This window comes from Macrobrachium nipponense, chromosome 15, assembly GCF_015104395.2.
Source record: "Macrobrachium nipponense isolate FS-2020 chromosome 15, ASM1510439v2, whole genome shotgun sequence".
NCBI lineage: Eukaryota > Metazoa > Arthropoda > Malacostraca > Decapoda > Palaemonidae > Macrobrachium > Macrobrachium nipponense.
Window position 1 is genome coordinate 2,159,899 of NC_087208.1, and position 20,166 is coordinate 2,180,064.

The 20,166-nt window shown below is 44.6% G+C and overlaps 1 protein-coding gene across 8 annotated transcripts in view; it reads left to right on the forward strand.

The window, feature by feature from the left end:
* LOC135226965 (probable phosphorylase b kinase regulatory subunit alpha) overlaps positions 1-20,166 on the forward strand; it is a 349,374-nt gene that overhangs the window by 122,626 nt on the left and 206,582 nt on the right. For all 8 annotated transcript variants that reach the window (XM_064266663.1, XM_064266662.1, XM_064266664.1 and 5 more), the window contains exon 12: positions 1,671-1,743. In XM_064266663.1, coding sequence (XP_064122733.1) covers positions 1,671-1,743 — 73 coding nt within the window. The remainder of the gene's footprint in view (positions 1-1,670; positions 1,744-20,166) is intronic.

Here is a 20,166-nt window from a genome sequence, read left to right on the forward strand (position 1 = left end):
TCATAAAGCACTCAAGAGGTTGGAAGTCAATGGTATTCGAGTTTGTTCCAGAATTCGTGGCCAAGGCTCAAAACTCAGCAATAATGGACGGCAGATTCGACTCCTTTTCCATACCTTCCTTGGTAGACTTTGTAGACAATGACAAAGATGAGATGCTTCTGTGCCCCGTCACGATAATAAGAGAGTACTTAAGAAGGACAAGGCACCTCAGGCCGGGGTGCTGGAGGTTGTTCGTAAGTACAGGATGGAACAAGAAGGAAGTGTCCAGGAATACAATATCGTTTTGGCTAAGGGAGACGATCAGGAATGCCTACATGACAGAAGACAGGGAGTCAAATAGCCAGGAGAGGGCTAGAGCTCATGACATCAGAGGCTTGAGTGCTTCTTTGGCATTTAAGAAGAATATGTCTGTGGAGAGAATTCTGAAAGCTGGTGTTTGGAAACTCCAAACAACTTTCACTTCATTTTATTTAAAAGACGTTGCCCATAGATCCTTGGACACTTTTTCCTTGGGTCCAGTGGTGGCGGCCCAACAAGTGATATAGCTCATCCAGTACCCCCGGCGGGTCAGTTTGTGTCTAGTCTAAGATGAACGTATGAAAGTAGAATGAATGGGATGGCTGGTCTTTTTTCTTTACTACTTTCTACTCCTTTACCTACAAGCAGTATGAAGGAGAGTACCATCATATGCTGGAGCGGACTAGATACAGGTGAGGTGGTCAGCCATACTGTAAAGTTATCTTAGGGTATAGTATACTTTTCAGTAGCAACACACTCCTCTCGGTAATAGGGAAGAGAGGGGTGAGGGTGGATCCAGATGCAAGGGACAAGAGTGGTTTATGAGAAGGGAAGGTTCTCTGTTCTCCCATAATGTATAAACCATAGAATGGTATCAGCACCCAGTGAGGGAAACCAATAGATTTGCTTTTATCATTGGTTCTAGGTTCATAGTCCATTCTCTTGGAATTCCCCTAATATTCGGAAATGGATAAAGGTGGCAAACTCTCAGTCAGTTATAGAGACTTACCTCCCTCCATTAAGTAAGTCTATCCTAATGTTAAGACCGAAGGTTTGTTCCGTATATGAACAAATGACAAATTTTTAACTAATTTGTATTTTTCATAACTAACAAACCTGAGGTCTTAACAGGTAAAGGTCCACCTCAAACCACCCCTCTAGCAGTCTAAACAGAGTTAGAAATATAACTGGTGGGTCACAGGACGCCAAGGGCATTCTGGGTATACATGCCCCGTGACCTGGTATAGATGCCAATAGTCCTTGGATTTCACAAGTTTAATTTTAATTCTACCGGTTTCCAGCTTGGCGCTAGTAAATCCTAATGTTAAGACCTCAGGTTTGTTAGTTATGAAAAATACAAATTAGTTAAAAATTTGTAATTTCTTTGGGCCAGCCCTAGGAGACCTGTTAAGCAGCTCAGTGTTCTTATTAAACAAGGATATACATAACTTTACCTCATCTTATCTAAAGGTCGTCTTATACATGGAAATAATATGGTTGGTAGTTTGTATTTTCAGATATACTGTAAAAGTAAATGTTAAAGTTTCCATTGGATTTTTGTAAGTGAATGATAATCTTAGGTTGGATTTCTTCTTGATATCAAATGTTGATTTTAGTTTTGTTGAATTTTTTTTTTCTTTTCCATTATCTAGAGGATGGAAAAATACCAACTGCAATGATCTCAACCCTAAAGAAACTGAAGAGTGGCTACATCAATGGCACAAGGTAAGGAGATACATTCTTCATTATTGTTATTGCCATTGACATGCAACTACCACGAATTTATTCCTTCAAAAAGTTGAGGTTCAAAGAGAAATAAGACATCAGCACTGTAATTGTCTTTTTCATCTTTATGGCTGGTTTTCCACTAATTACTTCTACACAAGCCTCATCAGCAGCATGTCAAGCATTTTGGATATGCACACATTTGCTCTTCCAGAAAATTAAGTTTTTCATTTAAATGTTTCTGCAACCTCATTAAAAATAACTATTTTTATTAGTCAGTTATCTCCCGTAAGAACATTTTATTGTCATACTGTATAGTGTAGCACTTTTTTTTCTTCCTTTTCCTATTCCAAAGTTATCTGCCACTTTTTTCTCACTTATTACAAAATTGTCATCTGGATGGTTTTGGAATGTTCAATCTCAGTCTTTCCACCAGTAATCCACTTTAACAAATCACCTTTCCTTACTCTGGCTTTCTTTTCATTTATGGTTGCCATTTTTCCATGTGTGGCTTTTTCTTTCTGACAGAATTGCTCTAATTAGTGATTTCTATTTCTTAGTAATGGTTATTTTGACTGAATATTATTGAGGAATTGCTTGTTTTGTTTTGCCCCATAAACTGTACTTCATTAGGAACTCTCGCGTTATTGTGTGCCCTTACCATGGTGAGTGACAGCATCAGTATTATCTAAAACTATAGGTGTATTCACAATTGAGATAAATATTTTTTCTTTTATAATGATACTCCACACACAGGTAGCGCCTCAGTAGCGTGGTTGGTTTGGTCTTGGCCTGCCATCTCAGTAGCTGCGAGTTCAATTATTAGGCATTCCATTGAGGGATCAGAGATGTGTATTTCTGGTGATAGAAGTTCACTCTTAATGTGGTTCGGAAGTCACATAAAGCCATTTGTCCCGTTGCTGAATAACCACTGGTTCCATGCAACATGAACACACGATACAAACACAAAAAATCCACACACTGGTTGTGCTACAGTATGTCCTGCTTTGTGCTTTGAGACCACTACTAAAGGTTCTTTGCAGCTTCCATCAACTCCAGCAGCAGTGTTTTCTGTCATAAATTTTTCATCTATTCCTTTTGGTATGCTCTCATTGAGCTGTCTGACTTTTGAACTTTACCATGTTCTGTTTTCAATTTTCATTTAAGGACAAATTACACCAGGGGTCAGCACTTAGCCCATTCATCTTCAACATTGTGATGGATGTAACAACCAAAGATGTTAGAGAAGCAGTGCCATGGTGCATATTATATGCAGATGACATTGTGATGTGTTCAGAGGGGAGGGAGGGGTTGGAGGGGAGGTTGGAGAGGTGGAGAGCAGCACTTGAGGAGAGATGAATGAGAATAAGTAGATAAAAAACCGAGTATGTGTGCTCCAGTATTACTGAGGATGGTGGATATAGCATAAAATTGGGTGGGGAAGAAATAGAGAGAGTACAGAAATTCAAGTACTTGAGGTCCATATTAGAGGTTAGTGGAAGCATGGACCAAGAGGTGAGACATCGAATTCAGGCAGGATGGAATAACTGGAGGTCTGCTTCAGGAGTCCTCTGTGACAAGAAGGTTCCTCTGAAATTGAAGGGAAAGTTTCATAGGACAGTGGTCAGACCAGCAATGTTGTATGGAACAAAAACAGCAAGTATGAGGAAAACAGATAAGAAGATGGATGTAGCAGAAATGAGAATGTTGAGATGGATGTTGGGAGTAACTAGGGAAGATAGGGTTAGAAATTAGTATATAAGAGGATCGACAAAGGTAGTTGAAATATCAAAGAAAATACAGGAGGGAAGGCTTCGATGGTATGGACACCTGTTACGAAGAGAGGAACATTATGTTGGAAGAGATACAATGGAAATGGAAGTGCTGGGTAGAAGGAAGAAGGGAAGACCAAGAAAGAGATGGTGTGATTGTGTAGGGTAAGATATGTTATGGAAAGGTATTAACAAGAATGATGCACAGGACAGAAATTGGTGGAGACGACTCATTCATCATGGGGACCCCATATAAAGCTGGGTTGAAGCTGGGAAGAAGAAGATTTAAGGACAAATTTCAGACAAGCCATATGACAATATGTACTATAGGAATGTGATTCAGTGGTCTTGTTAAATTACTTTATACAGGTTGGACCTCTTTAATAATGCAACCTTCGGACCTGGCCATTACAAGACTAGTACAGAAATTCATCTTCATGACCCAAAATAACCCCCTAAGTAACCATATGCTTATTCCATATACTACATATTGCTGGGTTCTCAAAGGTAGAACCAAGTTTACAACACAGCATAATGCAATCATTAATCTACAATGTAGTATGGTGATGCTGCTTTAAGACTACCACAGTAACATGCAGTTCAAATCTGATGGCAAAACCATAATTTTTTTGTTGATCTTATCTTTAAACAAAACTTCCAACTATTGTTTATATTTGAAATTGCCAGTTTCGTTGCCATTATCTGTCATTAAATAATAAATTGATATGTCAAAAAAGTGTTTTAAGTCATAAAGTACAAAGTAGATGGCTTACCAGGCTAAATCTACTTCATGATATTTTTATTGTTTTTTGTTGAAAAATTAGCTAAATTTAGTTGTTAAACACCTGACCAAATATAAAAGATTCAGTAATTATTTATGCAACAGTTATAATGTGAATGGATGAAGCTCCATGAGCACTTTATCACTACACTGACACTAAACTATATTCTTCATCTGTATTTTACCAAAGGTGAATGAGGTCTGGATAAACTAGTTCTTTATAATATGATGATAATGATACCAAAGGTGGATGAAATAATGTGATGGAAAGGCAAAAACAAAATAATGCAAAGGATGTGAATATTCATGTATATACAGAGACTACAGTTTACATTTCTTCTGTTTGAAGTTTATTTTTCGTCAAACATCCTTGCAAGGCAACCTCTCACCCTAAAAAATTGTTCCAGATTAATGCCAGCATCTTCCATGGATGCCAACATACATCCCAGGCATCAGTGTGTAAACCATGTGGGGCATACAGCACGAAGGCTAGATATTAAGATGAATCTAATTTTAATCCATTATTGTATGTGACCATGTCGCTAATGTTTCTTCCTATAACAAAAATCAGCACAGAACTCAATCTCACACTTGCAAGGCACTCATCAAAGAAAAAAAAAGGCTGCAAACATGGTCTGTGTTTTTGCCATAAGGCATCTTAAATCAGTTAGAATTTTTTTCTTTTTTGGCTTTTCTGCTTAGAATTTTACACTTTTGGTTTTTCTGTTTCCTTCTGAAGCTGAGTGGTTATTGTAACTTGGGTGGGACTTTCTTCCTGTGGCTTTTGAAATTAAAGCAGCAGTGGTCATTAAGTTGCAAATAAAGCATCAGTATTAGAGATGCATAGCACGTTTAGAGTTCAAGCTTCCAAACAAGGTTTGTTCATAGTATATGAAACAAACCTTTGGTCTTAACATTTGGATAAATAACTTAGCGCCAGCTGGAAACTGGTAAAGTTAAAAAATTGTGTACGCAAGGGACTATTGGCATCTGTGCTTGGTCACGAGTCATGTTGAGCCACCCATATACCCCTCTTTAACTCGTGATCGTGTTAGTTATTTTCTTACCGCCTTTAAAACACTAGTAATTCATAACTTATTGAAAGATTCCTTTTGGCTTTCTCTTTAGCTTTAGCTCATAAACTTTTTCAATACTATAATGATTGTATGTGGGTTTTATCTGTGATTAAAATATCCATCTTATGAATATACAAGGAATTTTCTGGGCGACTCAAAATCTGCAATGCTGATTTTCTCCATTTACACTACATATGAAAGTCATTTACATTGAATTGCCATTTGTTGTTTGAAACTCCTCATTGTTTTTGTGAGAAAAACATGCTTGTTAATTACAAATCTCACCAGAAATAGTTACGTACTTATTTTATAACAATCATTTCGATGGTTTTTTTTTTATATAAAAAAAAGTGCTAGGCCATGACAGACATTTAAAATAGGCTTAAATTTTCTCATATTCAGAATGAATAAGAGAAGGAATACGTATAATGAATAACCATTTTAGAAAAGTCTTTGACTGCTGAGAAAATGGTAAATAACCTCAGACTGATTGCAGACACAGTTATTTATTTTTTCTTTTGTACATGCAACTTCCCCAGCAGATATATACTTAGCTATTGTCTCCGACGTCCCGACAGAATTCAAAACTCGCGGCACACGCAACAGATAGGTCAGGTGATCAGCCCATTCCCGCCGCTGGGTGGCAGGACTAGGAACCATTACCGTTTTAAGTCAGATTTTCTCTGTCACTGGGAACGACAACAATGTTGTTGTTTCCTCCTGCTTAGAATTCTTTTCTCGTTTGCTGAGGATTATCGTAGATTGACCTTTGGTGACGTATTGATCTTTGGCTTTGGCATACGCTTATCGTGGACCGTTTTTTGGATTTTGGGTTAGATTTCTCTTTAAAATGTCTGACGTGGTACCTGTATTTAGAGTCTGTAGTAAATGTAGGGGGAATGAGTGTTCTGCTACTAATACCTGTATTGAGTGTGAAAGTTTAACTGAGGTTGAATGGAAGAACTTGGCTTCTTATTTAAGAAAACTAGAGAAGGATAGGGTTAGGAAAGCTTCCATCAAAAGCTCGAGTAGATCTTGCCCTATTGAGCAAGAGGTAGTTCCTAACCCTTCTGCTAATTCTCCTGCTCATAGTTTGGTTTCAGCCCCTTCTCCCCGCAGCGAACCCGTGGATACGTCTACGGAAATGGCTGCAATGAGAGCCTCTATTATCAGCTTGCAATCGCAACTGCAAGCGATGAAGGATACAGGTAAGCGCAGTGATTTGTGCAGTGTCCCCAGTGAAGTGGAGGGGGCGTCTGATCGATCCCACATTGCTCCTAGGCCTAGACCGCTTCCAAACTCCCGTGCCCAGGGGAGGAGGAATGTCGACAGCTGCAAGGGGGATGTGGGATACTCCCAACGGTCAGGCGTCCCTTCGGCAGATCCTGTAGGCGCTTCCCAGGCTGCCAAGGACAGCTATTGCAAAAGCGTCCTGAGGAAGTGCTTTTCTGATTCTGATTCGTCTTCTCCGAGAAGAGGATGGAGTTCGTCTTCTAAGTCGCGCCCTCTCAAGAGAGCCTGGAAGCCGCCCGCAAGCGACACTTTGCATTCCAGTCCTGAGCCTTTTCCGGATTATTCTCCTGATCGTAAGAAGAGAGCGCCTAGATCGCCTGACTCCTCTCCGGAACGTTTTGCGTCGAAGACGAAGGAAGTTCTAGTAGGCCTCCAGGAGCAATTGTCCGCCTTAGTAGGAGTACTTTCGAAAGGCTCTTCTCGGAGGAAAGACTTATCCCTTCCCGTCAAGAGCTCGGATAGGAGAGCTTCGGGAAGTAGGCGCTCTGGCGCCAGCAAACGAAACTCGCCTGAAAGGTTTTCATCCCCAGCGAAGCCTTCTTCTTCGTTCGCTTGCGAATTTAGACACTCCTCTCCAACTCAACGTTCGGATCGGAAGCACTCTTCGGACAAGAGATCTCCTAGGAGTTTATCGCGAGGCAGAAGCGCCTCACCTGACAAGGACCAGGAGCCTGAGAGCCTCCTTTTGTCTCATTCTTCGCGGTTCTCTCGTGAGAGAATTCATTTGTTAAAGCGTTCCGATAGAGGCGAGAGCCCCTCTCGTTACAGAGCGCCACAAGAAAGTAGGAGGATTCGTTCTGTTTCCGGACAAACTTTGAAGAAAACTCTCTCTCCTTACAAGCCCCCAGAGACCAAGAGGGTTCCAGATGATATCGGATCGTCTAGACTTTTCTAGGGACTCAAAAGTCTCTCCGAGTAAGCACCAAGATCGTGGTGTGTGCTCTTCTCCTCCCAGGCGTTCTAGGAAGGACGCAAGCGCTTCTCCTTCTTGGCGCCAGGACAGAGACTTTCTCCCTTCGCCTCGCAGGCGCTTTTCTCCTACCAAGCGCCATAACCAGGGCGCAAGCGCCTCTCCTCGCAGGCGCCAGGAACCTATCAGAAAACCTAGTAGCAGTAGGTGCATTTCACCTGGTAGGCGCTCTTTCAAGGACGCAAGCGCCTCTCCTGTCAGGCGCCTAAACAAGCTTCAGGATTCATACAGTAAGGAAGAGGATAACATCAAGACTTCAGATAATATCCAACAAGTGGATTTCGATGCCTCTTCAGACAGGAGTCTTGAGAGGAAAAGGCTCCGTTCTCCGGATCAAGTTTCGGGGAAGAATAGAATGGGTTCTCCTCCTAAGGATCTTTCTCCTGGAAAGCCTTCTTCTCCTTCAGCTCCCTTTGAAGAAGTTTCGGAAGAGGAAACGTCCAAATACGCAGCTGTTTCGGATTACAAGAGATTGGCTTCTCTCCTGCTGCAAGTGTTCGGAGATTCTCTACGACCTTCGGATCCTCCTTTTTCAGGATCGTTACTCTCCAGTACGAAATTGTCGAAGTCCCCCTCTTTCGTCAGGATGACCCCGACTCTTTCAATGAAGAAATCTCTTAAGAGTTTAGAGAGCCTGCTGAAATCCAAGAAGGAAGCGGGGAAGACGGTGTTTACTTGTCCACCTCCCAGGCTTACGGGGAAACCTGGTATGTGGTACGACACCAAAGAACCGATGGGCCTTGGACTCCCGTCATCTTCTGATGCAGACTTCTCCGCACTAGTGGATTGCTCTCTGCAATCTGCTAAAGCCACATGGGGGATGTGTGAGTTGGATCATTTATCAAGGGCCTGTTTCGGACCCTCGAAGTTTTTAATTTTATGGACTGGGCGTTAGGAGCTTTAGCCAAGAAGTCACAAGATCCAGAGTTTGTCAGCATGGACAAATTGGGTAGTGTTTTGTCGTGCCTCGACAAGGCGGTTATGGATGGATCCAATGAGGTAGCATCCCTGTTTGGATCTTGTATTCAAAAGAAGAGAGCAATGTTTAGCTCCTTCTAAACAAAATCTGTGTCGCCTCTTCAGAGATCTGCCTTATTGTACGCGCCCCTATCCAGTCACCTTTTTCCTCAGGAGATCGTGAAAGACATTTCGAGAACTTTATCAGAAAAGGCCACTCAGGATCTCCTGGCCCAGTCGGCTAAGAGGCTAAAACCGGCGGTCCCGGTTACCAAGAAAGAAAAAGCTCCCTTCCAGCAGCCCTTTCGGGGAAGGTCCACACCTAGATCCTCTCTCAGAAGTAGGAGGTCTGAGAAGAGAGGAAGGTCTTCAAGAAGACCTTTTGTCAAGACCCAGTGAGAATGCTGTCCTCCAGACGAAAGTAGGTGCCAGGCTCCTAAAATTTCACGAAGCCTGGGCACAGAAAGGTGCCGATGCATGGTCCCTCTCCATCCTAAAGAAAGGATACTTGATCCCCTTCAGGGAAAAACCTCCCTTGACTACAACTCCAAGGGAGTTGACAGCAAATTACAAGGATCCTATCAAGAAACAAGCACTGCTACATCTCGTCAATCAAATGCTGTCCAAGGAAGCGATAGAGGAAGTGGAAGATCTTACTTCCCAGGGGTTTTACAATCGCCTGTTTTTGGTACTGAAAAGTTCGGGAGGTTGGAGGCCGGTGCCAGACGTGAGCGCCCTGAACGTGTTCGTAGCAAAGAGGAAGTTCACGATGGAAACGACATCCTCGGTGTTAGCAGCCCTTCGTCCAGGGGACTGGATGGTATCCCTGGACCTTCAGGATGCCTATTTCCACGGGCCCATTCATCCATCGTCCAGAAAATACCTCAGGTTCATGGTTCAGGGGAAAATATTTCAGTTTCGGGCCCTCTGCTTCGGACTCTCAACAGCCCCACCAGTATTTACAGCGTTGATTAAGAATGTGGCTCACTGGCTTCATCTCGAATGGATTCGGATATCCTTGTATCTAGACGATTGGCTGATACGGGCCCAGTCGCAATTCAGATGTCTGGAGGACTTAATTTTGACTCTGAAGTTAACACAAGACTTAGGACTGTTAGTAAACCTCGAGAAATCCCAGATGATTCCCCAGCAGAACATCGTTTATCTGGGGATTCGGATGGATTCTCGGGGTTTTCATGCGTTTCCGTCACAGGAAAGATAAAACCGCTGCTTGGAGAAAGTTGCAACCTTCCTAGAGAAAGAACAATGTTCCGCGAGGGAATGGATGAGTCTTCTGGGGACCCTTTCCTCGTTGGAACAGTTCATTTCTCTAGGAAGGCTTCATCTAAGGCCTCTACAATTCTACCTCAAAGATCATTGGGATCAGAAGTCCCAAAATCTGTCAGATTCCTTTCTGATTTCGAGGAGGATAAAGGAAGACCTTCGTTGGTGGATAAAGCCTGACAGACTCAACAAAGGAGTATCTCTGCACGTGCCGAGCCCTCAGCTAGTGTTATTTTCCGACGCCTCAGAGTCGGGGTGGGGAGCCACTCTGGGTACGAGAGAAGTGTCAGGCACCTGGAGAGGAGAACAGGTGTCCTGGCACATCAACTTAAAGGAATTGGCGGCGATTCACCTGTCTCTCATACACTTCGAGGCTCAGATCTCAGGCGCAGTCCTGCAGGTCAATTCGGACAACACGACGGCCTTAGCTTACATCAAGAAACAAGGAGGGACTCACTCGTTCTCCCTTTACGAGAAGGCAAGAGAATTACTGCTTTGGGCTGAAGAGTGAAAGATCACTCTCCTCACAAGATTTATACAAGGAGAGAAGAACGTGAGGGCCGACCTTCTGAGCAGGAAGGATCAAGTGCTGCCGACAGAGTGGACATTACATCCAGAGGTCTGCAACAGACTTTGGAACCTCTGGGGGAGACCAAATATAGATCTGTTCGCCACTCATTGGAACAACAGGCTGGAAAATTACTGCTCCCCGATCTCCGATCCAAGGGCCGTTTCGGTGGACGGTCTCCTTCTCAATTGGTCCGGAATAGAAGGTTATGCCTTCCTGCCATTCAAGATCATCTCAGAAGTAGTGAGAAAGTTTGCAGCAGCAGAGGGAGCCAAACTGACCCTCATCGCCCCGTTCTGGCCGGCGCAAAACTGGTACACAGAGGTACTGGGATGGATCGTAGACTTTCTGAGATCGCTTCCAAACAGGAGCGATCTTCTCAAACAACCCCACTTCGACAGATATCACAAAAACCTCCCCGCTCTCGCTCTGACTGCCTTCAGACTATCGAAGGACTTGTCAGAGCGAGAGGGTTTTCTCGAGGAGTTGCGAAAGCTATCGCAAGGGCAAGGAGGCCATCTACTATTAGAGTCTACCAGTCGAAGTGGGAGGTGTTTTGCAGATGGAGCAGAGCCCAGAAAATATCCTCTTCCAGTACCTCTGTGACGGATATAGCCGATTTCCTCCTTTACTTGAAGGAGAAAGCTAGTCTAGCAGTTTCCACGATTAAAGGCTATAAGAGTATGCTTTCTTCAGTCTTCAGACATAGAGGCCTTAACATTGCAGAAGACAAAGATCTTCATGATTTGATTAGATCTTTCAAGACGGCGAAGACGAAGAACATTAGAGCACCAAGCTGGAACCTAGATGTGGTTCTTAAGTTCTTGATGACCCCAAATTTGAACCTCCACGTAATGCTACGTTTAGAGACTTAACTAGGAAGTCATTATTCTTGGTCGCTTTAGCCTCAGCCAAGAGGGTAAGCGAGCTACAAGCATTGGAACATAATGTTGGCTTTAGAAATGACTCAGCTTTCTGTTCTTTTAAACCTCTCTTTCTGGCAAAGAACGAGAACCCTTCAAAACCTTGGCCAAGGACCTTCGAGGTTAAAGGACTTTTGTCTCTAATGGGAACAGAACAAGAAAGGGCTCTTTGTCCAGTTGGAAGCCTTAAATTTTATTTAGAGAGGAAGAACAAACTAAAAGGTAGTAAGGAAAGCTTATGGTGCTCAGTTAGAGATCCTAAAAGACAAATCTCTAAAAATGCTCAGGCGTTCTTCATTAAAGACGTAATCAAGGAAGCCCATTTAACATGTAAAGAAGAACACCTGGACCTCCTTAGAGTAAAGGCTCACGAGGTAAGAGCCGTGGCTACCTCGTTAGCATTCCATAAAAACTTGTCTATACAGACTCTCGTCGAATCAACATTTTGGAGATGCAATTCGGTCTTTGCGTCTCACTACTTGAGAGACATTCAAGTTACGTACGACAAATGCTTTACTCTAGGAGCTTGCGTATCTGAGGATTCGTTGCTGGGACAGGGAGCTGAACCCAATCCTTTTTAGTATAGTTAGTCTAGGTTTTTTAATGGTTTTTTGGTGTGCTTATTAGGTCGATTGGGAGAGGGTTCAAGAGGTGAACCCCTTTCAAGTCGTAGGTCTAACATTTTAGTGTGGTCAGGTGATCGGGATTGGTTGTTGTGCTCCTTGTAGTGTCTTAGTTACCTAAAGCTCTATCATGTAAGAGGGTTAGCCCCCGTTGATAAGATACAGGTGAAGGCTCTACCATGTAAGTGGGTCAGCCCCCATTGGTACGATCCAGGACAAGGCTCTGCCAAGTAAGCGGGTAAGCCCCCATTGGCATGATCCGAAAGGGTTGTCAGTCATAGGTCTCATCCTCTCTGAAACTCTTGTGGTAAGGAGATTCATAGACAGTATCAATGAAGTCTTCTGCCATATCAGGTAGGAACCAAGGTTGTTTTTTAATTTACCTACAACGTATGTTGTTTTCTCCGTTTTTAGATTGATATCTATTTTGTTATGTAGCTGTCTCTTGCCCTCCTCCAAGGGTGCCAATCAGCTAAGTATATATCTGCTGGGGAAGTTGCATGTACAAAAATGATATTGTTATAATACAATAGTTTTGTACATACTTACCCGGCAGATATATACGATTAATGGCCCGCCCAGCCTCCCCTCAGGAGACAGGTGGAAGAGAAAATCTGACTTAAAACGGTAATGGTTCCTAGTCCCGCCACCCAGCGGCGGGAATGGGCTGATCACCTGACCTACCTGTCACACGTGCCGCAAGTTTTGAATTCTGTCGGGACGTCAGAGACTATAGCTAAGTATATTTCTGCCGGGTAAGTATGTACAAAACTTTATTGTATTATAACAATATCATTTTACTGTCAGTTATTGATAAAGAATTAGGAGAATTAAAGTTCATTGCATATATGACTGAGATTTACCATTTCATTCATTTTAAGAACTGCAGTCTCACCATTCTTGGGGAAACATCATCAATTTCACATCTACAAAGTGTTCCTTAGAAAACTTTTTCCACTTGATATCATGCCAGGAAAGGAAATAAATAGTACTGATAGCTTTGTCCATCAGCTGAGAGCACTAAGTGATATGAAATGTAATCTCTGTATGGAAAATTGCTCACTGCCCTTAAAACCACCTCTTGATGTCAGGAGTTGGACAGCATATTCCAAATAGTATACTTTCCATATTTGCCTGTGATATGTATTTTTTTCTCTTAGGCCTGTGATAAACAGATACATGGTGTACATATGTAGGAATTTGAGTAGAAATAAGCAAATAAGAAGCCAAAACTAGAAGTTTGTCACTCATCAGTGGTGAAACCAGTGTTTTTGATAAAAAAGGCACATAACAATGGAAGTTGCACAGTATCGCAGTGTTTGAAATCATTCTTTGTTGTATCTTTCTCCCTTATCACTACCTCTGATAGCTCCTTAACATACAGGATTGGGGCATAAATCCTGTATGAGGGAAGAGACTGTAATAGAAAATATTCTGGACAGGATATTTTGTCATTCTAAGGTCTCAAGATATCAAAGATGAATGATCAATCTGATTTATGATTACATTATTTGAGCCCACTCAGCAAGTTTGTGGAGGCAGTGATGTAACTCAAGAGATCCATCAGAGAAGGAGACTTGTGAAGGAGTGTAGTTGCTGTTGGTGATTGAGTTGGCCGTATGCTAGCATGAACTCTTGCTTCTGGAGAAGGATCTGTATTGCCAAATATACACTGATTCATTCAAAACTGATGTAGTACTTACTTGGGTTATGTGGTTAATAGCCATATACCATGTCAGTTCTTGATTTTCTTTTCCCACAGCACCTCAGGTACTTACATGTGACTGAGGAGCAATGGAGCAGTAACTTTGCTGGTGATAACTCTCTATCATAGGAAATTGATTAAACATGCCAGGAATCTCAGTCCCTGGTCTTGAGGTCCTCGTTTTGGTCGTGCTTTAACATGTTGGTAGATACTTTGTAAGGGCTAGTGATGGAACTTTTCCAGACTAATCTGAATGGCAAGAGTTTTGCATTATTTCAGCATTTTTCTAATTTAGATGTTTGAATATCATTTGTGTGATGTATGTATGTGTCTGGGTAGGTAAACAAAGAAGCAGGCATGCAGACAGCTTTGGTTGTCAAGGTGCACCCAGTTGATATTTTAGTTGTATTATTTCCTATTTAAGCTTCACATTTTTGCAATGAAATTATAAGTTGTTATTCTACTAGTGTTTATTTTTGTACATGAACTTCCCTGTCAGATATATACTTAGCTATAGTCTCCGACGTTCCCGACAGAATTTCAAATCTCGCGGCACACGCGACAGGTAGGTCAGGTGGTCTACCTTACCCGCCGCTGGGTGGCGGGTGTACGAACCAATCCCCCTTGCTTGTCAGATTTTTCTCTGTCGCGAGAACGATAACAACTGTTGTCGGTTCCTCTCGATAGTTTTTCGATTCTCGCTTGCCTGGAGTTAATTTGGACTTCTTTTGGTGACGTATTCGCTTTGTTTGGCTTGGCATACGCTAATTGTGGACCGTTTTGATTTTGATTTGGATTATCTTTAACGATGTCTGACCTAGATTCAGTAGCTAAAACTTCTGTTTTGTTTAGGGTTTGCGTGAATGAAGGATGTAAGGTGAGGTTGCCGAAAGCTTCGGTGGACCCTCACACGGTTTGCATGAAATGCAGGGGGAATGAATGTTCTTTTGCTAACCCTTGTAGTGAATGTAAGGTATTGAATGAAAAAGAATATAAAGCTCTCTCTTCTTAAGTTAGGAAGTTGGAACGTGATAGAGTACGTAAGGCTTCCTCTAGAAGTTCTAGTAGGTCTAGAATGAGTGAGTTGGATGTGGATCCTATGACTAATGTAGAAGTAGAACCTTCTCTCCAAGTTGCAGCCCCTGCTCCCCGCACCGAAGCCGAAGATTCGTCTTCGGAGGCGGCGGCTCTAAGAGCCACGATTCTATCTATGGATCAGAAGATTCGTCAGTTGAAAGATAAGGAGAGTGTTAGTGATCAGTGCAGTGTCCCCAGTGTTGTGGAGGGTGCGTCTGACCGGCTCCTTAGTGCCTCTAGGCCTAGACCTCTTCCAGACTCCCAGTTCCAGTGGAGTAGGAAAGTCAAAAGCTGCAAGAGGGCTAGGGAGAACCCCCACCGGTCAGGCGTCCCCTCAGCAGATCCTGAAGTACGCTCCCAGGCTGCTTCGGATCGCTACAAGAAGGAGCTCCTACGCCAATGCTTCTCCTCTTCGTCGTCTCCCTCTCCGAAGAGAGGTTGGAACTCCCCGGATGCGTCGCGCGCGTTAAAGAGGGCTTGGAAGGCTCCCTGCAGTCCTTTGGCTTCTAGTCCGGAGGTTTTCCCGGAAGAATCGTCAGTGGAGGCAAAGAAACCCAAGAGATCCTGCGATCGTTCTTCTTCTCGCGCTCCTCGTTCTGCGCCTGCTTCTGAGGAAGAACAACAAGATTCTCCTACTAGAGTACTCGCGGAACTTCAAGCTCAGATCATGGCGCTGGCAGATTCTCTAGCATTTAGAAGACGTAGGAAGAAGGACGTTTCTCTTCCGATCAAGAGATCTAGGCGCCGCTCTTCAGAGGATCGTTCTCCTCTTTTTAGGCAGTCTCCTTCATATGGGGAGTTTTCGTATGAAGGTAGGGGCTCACATGAGCGCCCTCGCTCTCCTGGCTCTCTTTCGACTTCAAGGCGCCAAACTTCGGTCGGACGCTCTATGGAGAAAGAAGTTTTTTCTCCAGATTGGATTCCCGCTTCCGGTAAGCGCACTGCGCCTGCACATCACGCTATTTCTTCCACTCCCTCGCGTGGGACTTCTCCTCAGCAGCCTCAAGAACCTAGAAGGCGCCCTTCTACAAGTAGGCGTTCTTCTTCCAGATGTCGCTCTCCTCGAGTTTCGGATCGTGACTTCTCTCCTTACAGGCGTCAAGAGTCTGGTAGGAGCCGTGCGCCTGATAGGCATCCTGCTGTTACCGCTCCTCCCCCCCGCAAGGTAGGGCGCCAAGAGTCCTACTGCACGTCGATCTCCTAGTAGGCATTCGTCTCTTTTAAGGCGTCCTACTCCTGATTATTCTCCTCGGGGCAGATAACAAGAGTCTTTCAAGCGCCCTTCTCCGTGTAGACGCTCTACTCCTGACCGTTCGTCTCTTGGTAGGCACCAGGAACCTCGCAAGCGCCCTTCTCCAGGTAGGCGCTCGTTAGCTTTGAAGCGCCCTTCTCCTGAATGTTATCCTCTTGTTAGAGGTCAAGAGTTTCGCAAGCAGCCTTCTCCTAGTAGGCGCATTTCGCCTTCCAGTCGAACTTCCGTTGATCGTACTCAACTGGACAAGAATAGAGAGCCGCGCAAGCGCTCTGCTCCCGATAGGCGCTCTTCTCCTGGCAGCCGCTCGCCTCAGGAAAGGCGCACAGAGTCTGGTAGGCGCTCGCCTCCTCGTAAGCGCCCTGTGGATGTATCCAAGGATTCTCGGGATAGGAGCCCTACCTCTCCTTCTGCTGAGATTCCGTCTACCTCGAAGAGGGAGTCTCATTGTAGACAACCCAGATCTTCTCATCGTGCTCCAGTGGATGTGAACTCTTCTACGAGAAGGCGCTCTCCAACCTCTCGCTCAGCTCCTACTAGGATCCCTTCGTCACCTAAGGATCTTCTGCGCTCGCCTCGACAAGACGTCCTAGAAGGTTCGGATGAGGAACCGAACACTTCTGCTGCTGTGTCTTCTTACAAGAAGCTTACAGAGCTACTTCTCCTCACTCACTTTTTTCAACGGCGAAGACAGCGAAGAGTTCTTCTTGTGTGAGGATGAAGCCAACTCTTTCAATGAAGAAGGCACGGAGGAGTTTTGGTTCCTGGATGGCTTCCAAAGAAGAAGTGGGGAAAACGATGTTCGCTTTTCCTCCTTCGAAGTTATCAGGACGCGCTGGTTTCTGGTACGAAACAGGAGAGTCCTTAGGATTGGGTCTACCGTCTTCGGCTGATTCGGATTTTTCGGCGCTGGTAGATTCTACGAGGAGAGCTGCCCTTAACTCTGCAAAGACGACTTGGGCAATGAATGAAGTAGATCACATGCTGAAAGGCATGTTCAGAGTGCTGGAGGTATTTAACTTCCTTGATTGGTCGTTGGGAGTCCTAGCCAAGAAAATTGAAGTGCCAGAGTCCTTTTCTCCAGAAGATCTCATGTGTGTTTTGTCTTGTATGGACAAGTCGGTAAGAGACGGAGCGAGTGAAATCGCCTCCCTGTATGGGGCCGGGATCGTGAAGAAGAGGTCTGTTTATTGTTCCTTCTTAACGAAGTCTGTCTCCCACACCCAGAGGTCTTCTTTGCTGTTTGCTCCTCTGTCCGCTCAGTTGTTCCCTAAACATCTAGTGCAGGACATTTCGAGATCGCTTTCGGCTAAAGCCACCCAGGACCTTTTGGCACAGTCGGCAAGAAAACCTCGCCCTTCCTTCCCTACCAAGGCTAAGAAGGAAAAGTCAAGTGTTCGAGAACCCTTTTGAGGGGCTTCTTCCTCAAGAACCTCTACGTTTAGAGGTCATAGACCTTCAAGAAGGGGTAAGACTTTTGCCAAGTCAGTTAAAGCCCCCAAATAACTTGCAAGTCCTTCAAACAACGGTGGGCGCCAGACTCTTAGAATTTGCAGAAGTCTGGGCCCAGAAAGGAGCGGATCCTTGGACCCTTTCAATTTTGAGGAGAGGTTACCTCATCCCTTTTGTCGCAAGACCTCCCTTGACGACCACCCCAAGGGAGCTGACGGCCAGGTACAGAGACCCCATCATGAATCAAGCTCTCCATCTAGCAGTAGATCAGATGCTGGAGAAGGGGCTATCGAACTAGTGACAGACCATCGTTCATTGGGCTTCTACAACCGCCTTTTCCTAGTTCCGAAGTCCTCAGGGGGATGGAGACTGGTGTTGGACGTAAGCGCCCTGAACTTCTTCGTAGAAAAGAAGAAGTTCACGATGGAAACACCTTCATCAGTGCTGGCAGCACTTCGTCCAGGGGACTGGATGGTTTCCTTGGATTTACAGGACGCTTACTTCCACGTACCGATCCATCCTTCCTTGAGGAAGTTTCTCAGATTCATGATGGGGGGGAAAATTTTTCAGTTCAGGGCTCTGTGTTTCGGCCTCTCGATGGCCCCTCAAGTGTTCACGGGGATCTTTAGAAATGTAGCTCAATGGCTTCATTTGAAAGGGGTGAGGATATCCATGTACCTCGACGATTGGCTGATAAGGGCCAATTCAGAAGATCGTTGTTTGAAGGACTTACAAGTAACACTAGAATTGACGAAGGCGTTGGGACTTCTCGTCAATTTCAAGAAGTCGTCACTAATTCCCGAACAAGAGTGTGTGTATCTCGGGATACAGATGAACTCTCTGAGTTTTCGGGCTTTTCCCTCTCAGGAAAGGATAGCCCGAGGATTCGAGAGAGTAACAACCTTCTTAGGGAAAGAAGTATGTACAGTGAGGGAGTGGATGAGTCTGCTGGGGACGCTCTCCTCGCTGGAGCAATTCGTTTCCCTAGGAAGGTTGCACCTGAGACCGCTCCAATTCTTTCTTCATCGGAATTGGAGTCGTCGTTCTCAGGATTTGACGTTCTCCCTGTCGTTATCCCAGGACGTCAAGCAACATCTCTTATGGTGGACAGATCCCAACCTCTTTGCGAAGGGACTGTCTCTTCAATCCCAGACCCCCAACCTGGTGTTGTTTCCGATGCGTCGGACACGGGGTGGGGGCCGACTCTGGGAACCAGCGAAGTGTCAGGTACCTGGGTGGGGGACCAGGTAGACTGGCACATCAACAGAAAGGAGTTGATGGCTGTGTGGTTGGCTCTGAAAGCTTTCGAGCCCAAAGTCAGAAGATCGGTAGTGCAGGTCAACGCGGACAACACTACAGCTCTGGCATATATCAGGAAACGGGGGGACGCATTCCTTCTCCCTGTACGAGACAGCAAGAGACCTTCTTTTGTGGGCAGAAGAAAGGGGAATCAAGCTTCTCACCAGGTTCGTGCAGGGAGAAAGGAATGTAAGAGCAGATCTCCTCAGCAGGAAAGATCAGGTCCTTCCCACAGAGTGGACCCTTCATTTGGATGTATGCCAGAGCCTGTGGAAGTTATGGGGCAGGCCACACATAGACCTCTTTGCCATGTCGAAGAACAAGAGACTGGATCCTTACTGCTCTCCGATATCGGATCCAGAGGCATTAGCAAAAGATGCTCTTCTTGTAGACTGGAGCGGACTCGACGTCTACGCGTTTCCCCCCTTGAAGATCCTGGGGCTAACCATCAAGAAATTTGTAGAGTCCGATTCAACGAGAATGATCTTAATCGCTCCCTTTTGGCCGGCCCAAGAATGGTTCACAGAGGTACTGGAATGGTTAGTGGACCTTCCAAGATCGCTCCCGCTAAGGAGCGATCTACTCAGACAACCCCACTTTGACAGGTACCACAAAAATCTCCTCGCTCTCAGTCTGACTGGCTTCAGACTGTCCAAAGTCTGGTCAGAGCGAAAGGCTTTTCAACAACAGCTGCTAAAGCAATCGCAAGAGCGAGGAGACCTTCCACCTTGCGTGTATACCACTCAAAGTGGGATGTCTTCAGACGATGGTGCAAGAGGAAGAACATTTCCTCTTCCAGTACCTCTGTGACCCAAATTGCGGATTTCCTAATCTTTCTCAAAGAAGAGTGTCATCTTGTTGTATCAACTATTAAGGGATACCGCAGTATGTTGGCGGCGGTATTTCGGCATAGAGGCTTAAATATCTCCGATGATAAGGACCTGCATGATCTTATTAGATCATTTGAAACCATTAAGCGTCTTCATGTTGTACCGAACTGGAATCTAGACGTAGTTCTACAATTCCTTGGATCGTCTAGATTCGAACCTCCTGGCTCAGCCTCTTTCAAGGACCTGACGAAGAAGGCTCTCTTTCTTTTGGCCCTAGCTATAGCTAAGAGGGTGAGTGAGCTCCAAGCTATTGAGGGCAATGTCGGGTTTAAGGAAGATTCTATGGTGTGCTCGTTTCTTCTAGGGTTTCTTGCAAAGAATGAAAACCCATCACGTCCTTGGCCCAGGAGCTTTGAAGTTCGTGGTTTATCTTTTCTGGTAGGGGAAGAGCCTGAAAGAACTCTTTGCCCTATGAGAATTATGAAGTATTACCTTAAGAGGAAGGAACAACTTAAGGCTAATCAAGATGTGCTTTGGTGCTCCGTAAAGGACCCCACTCGG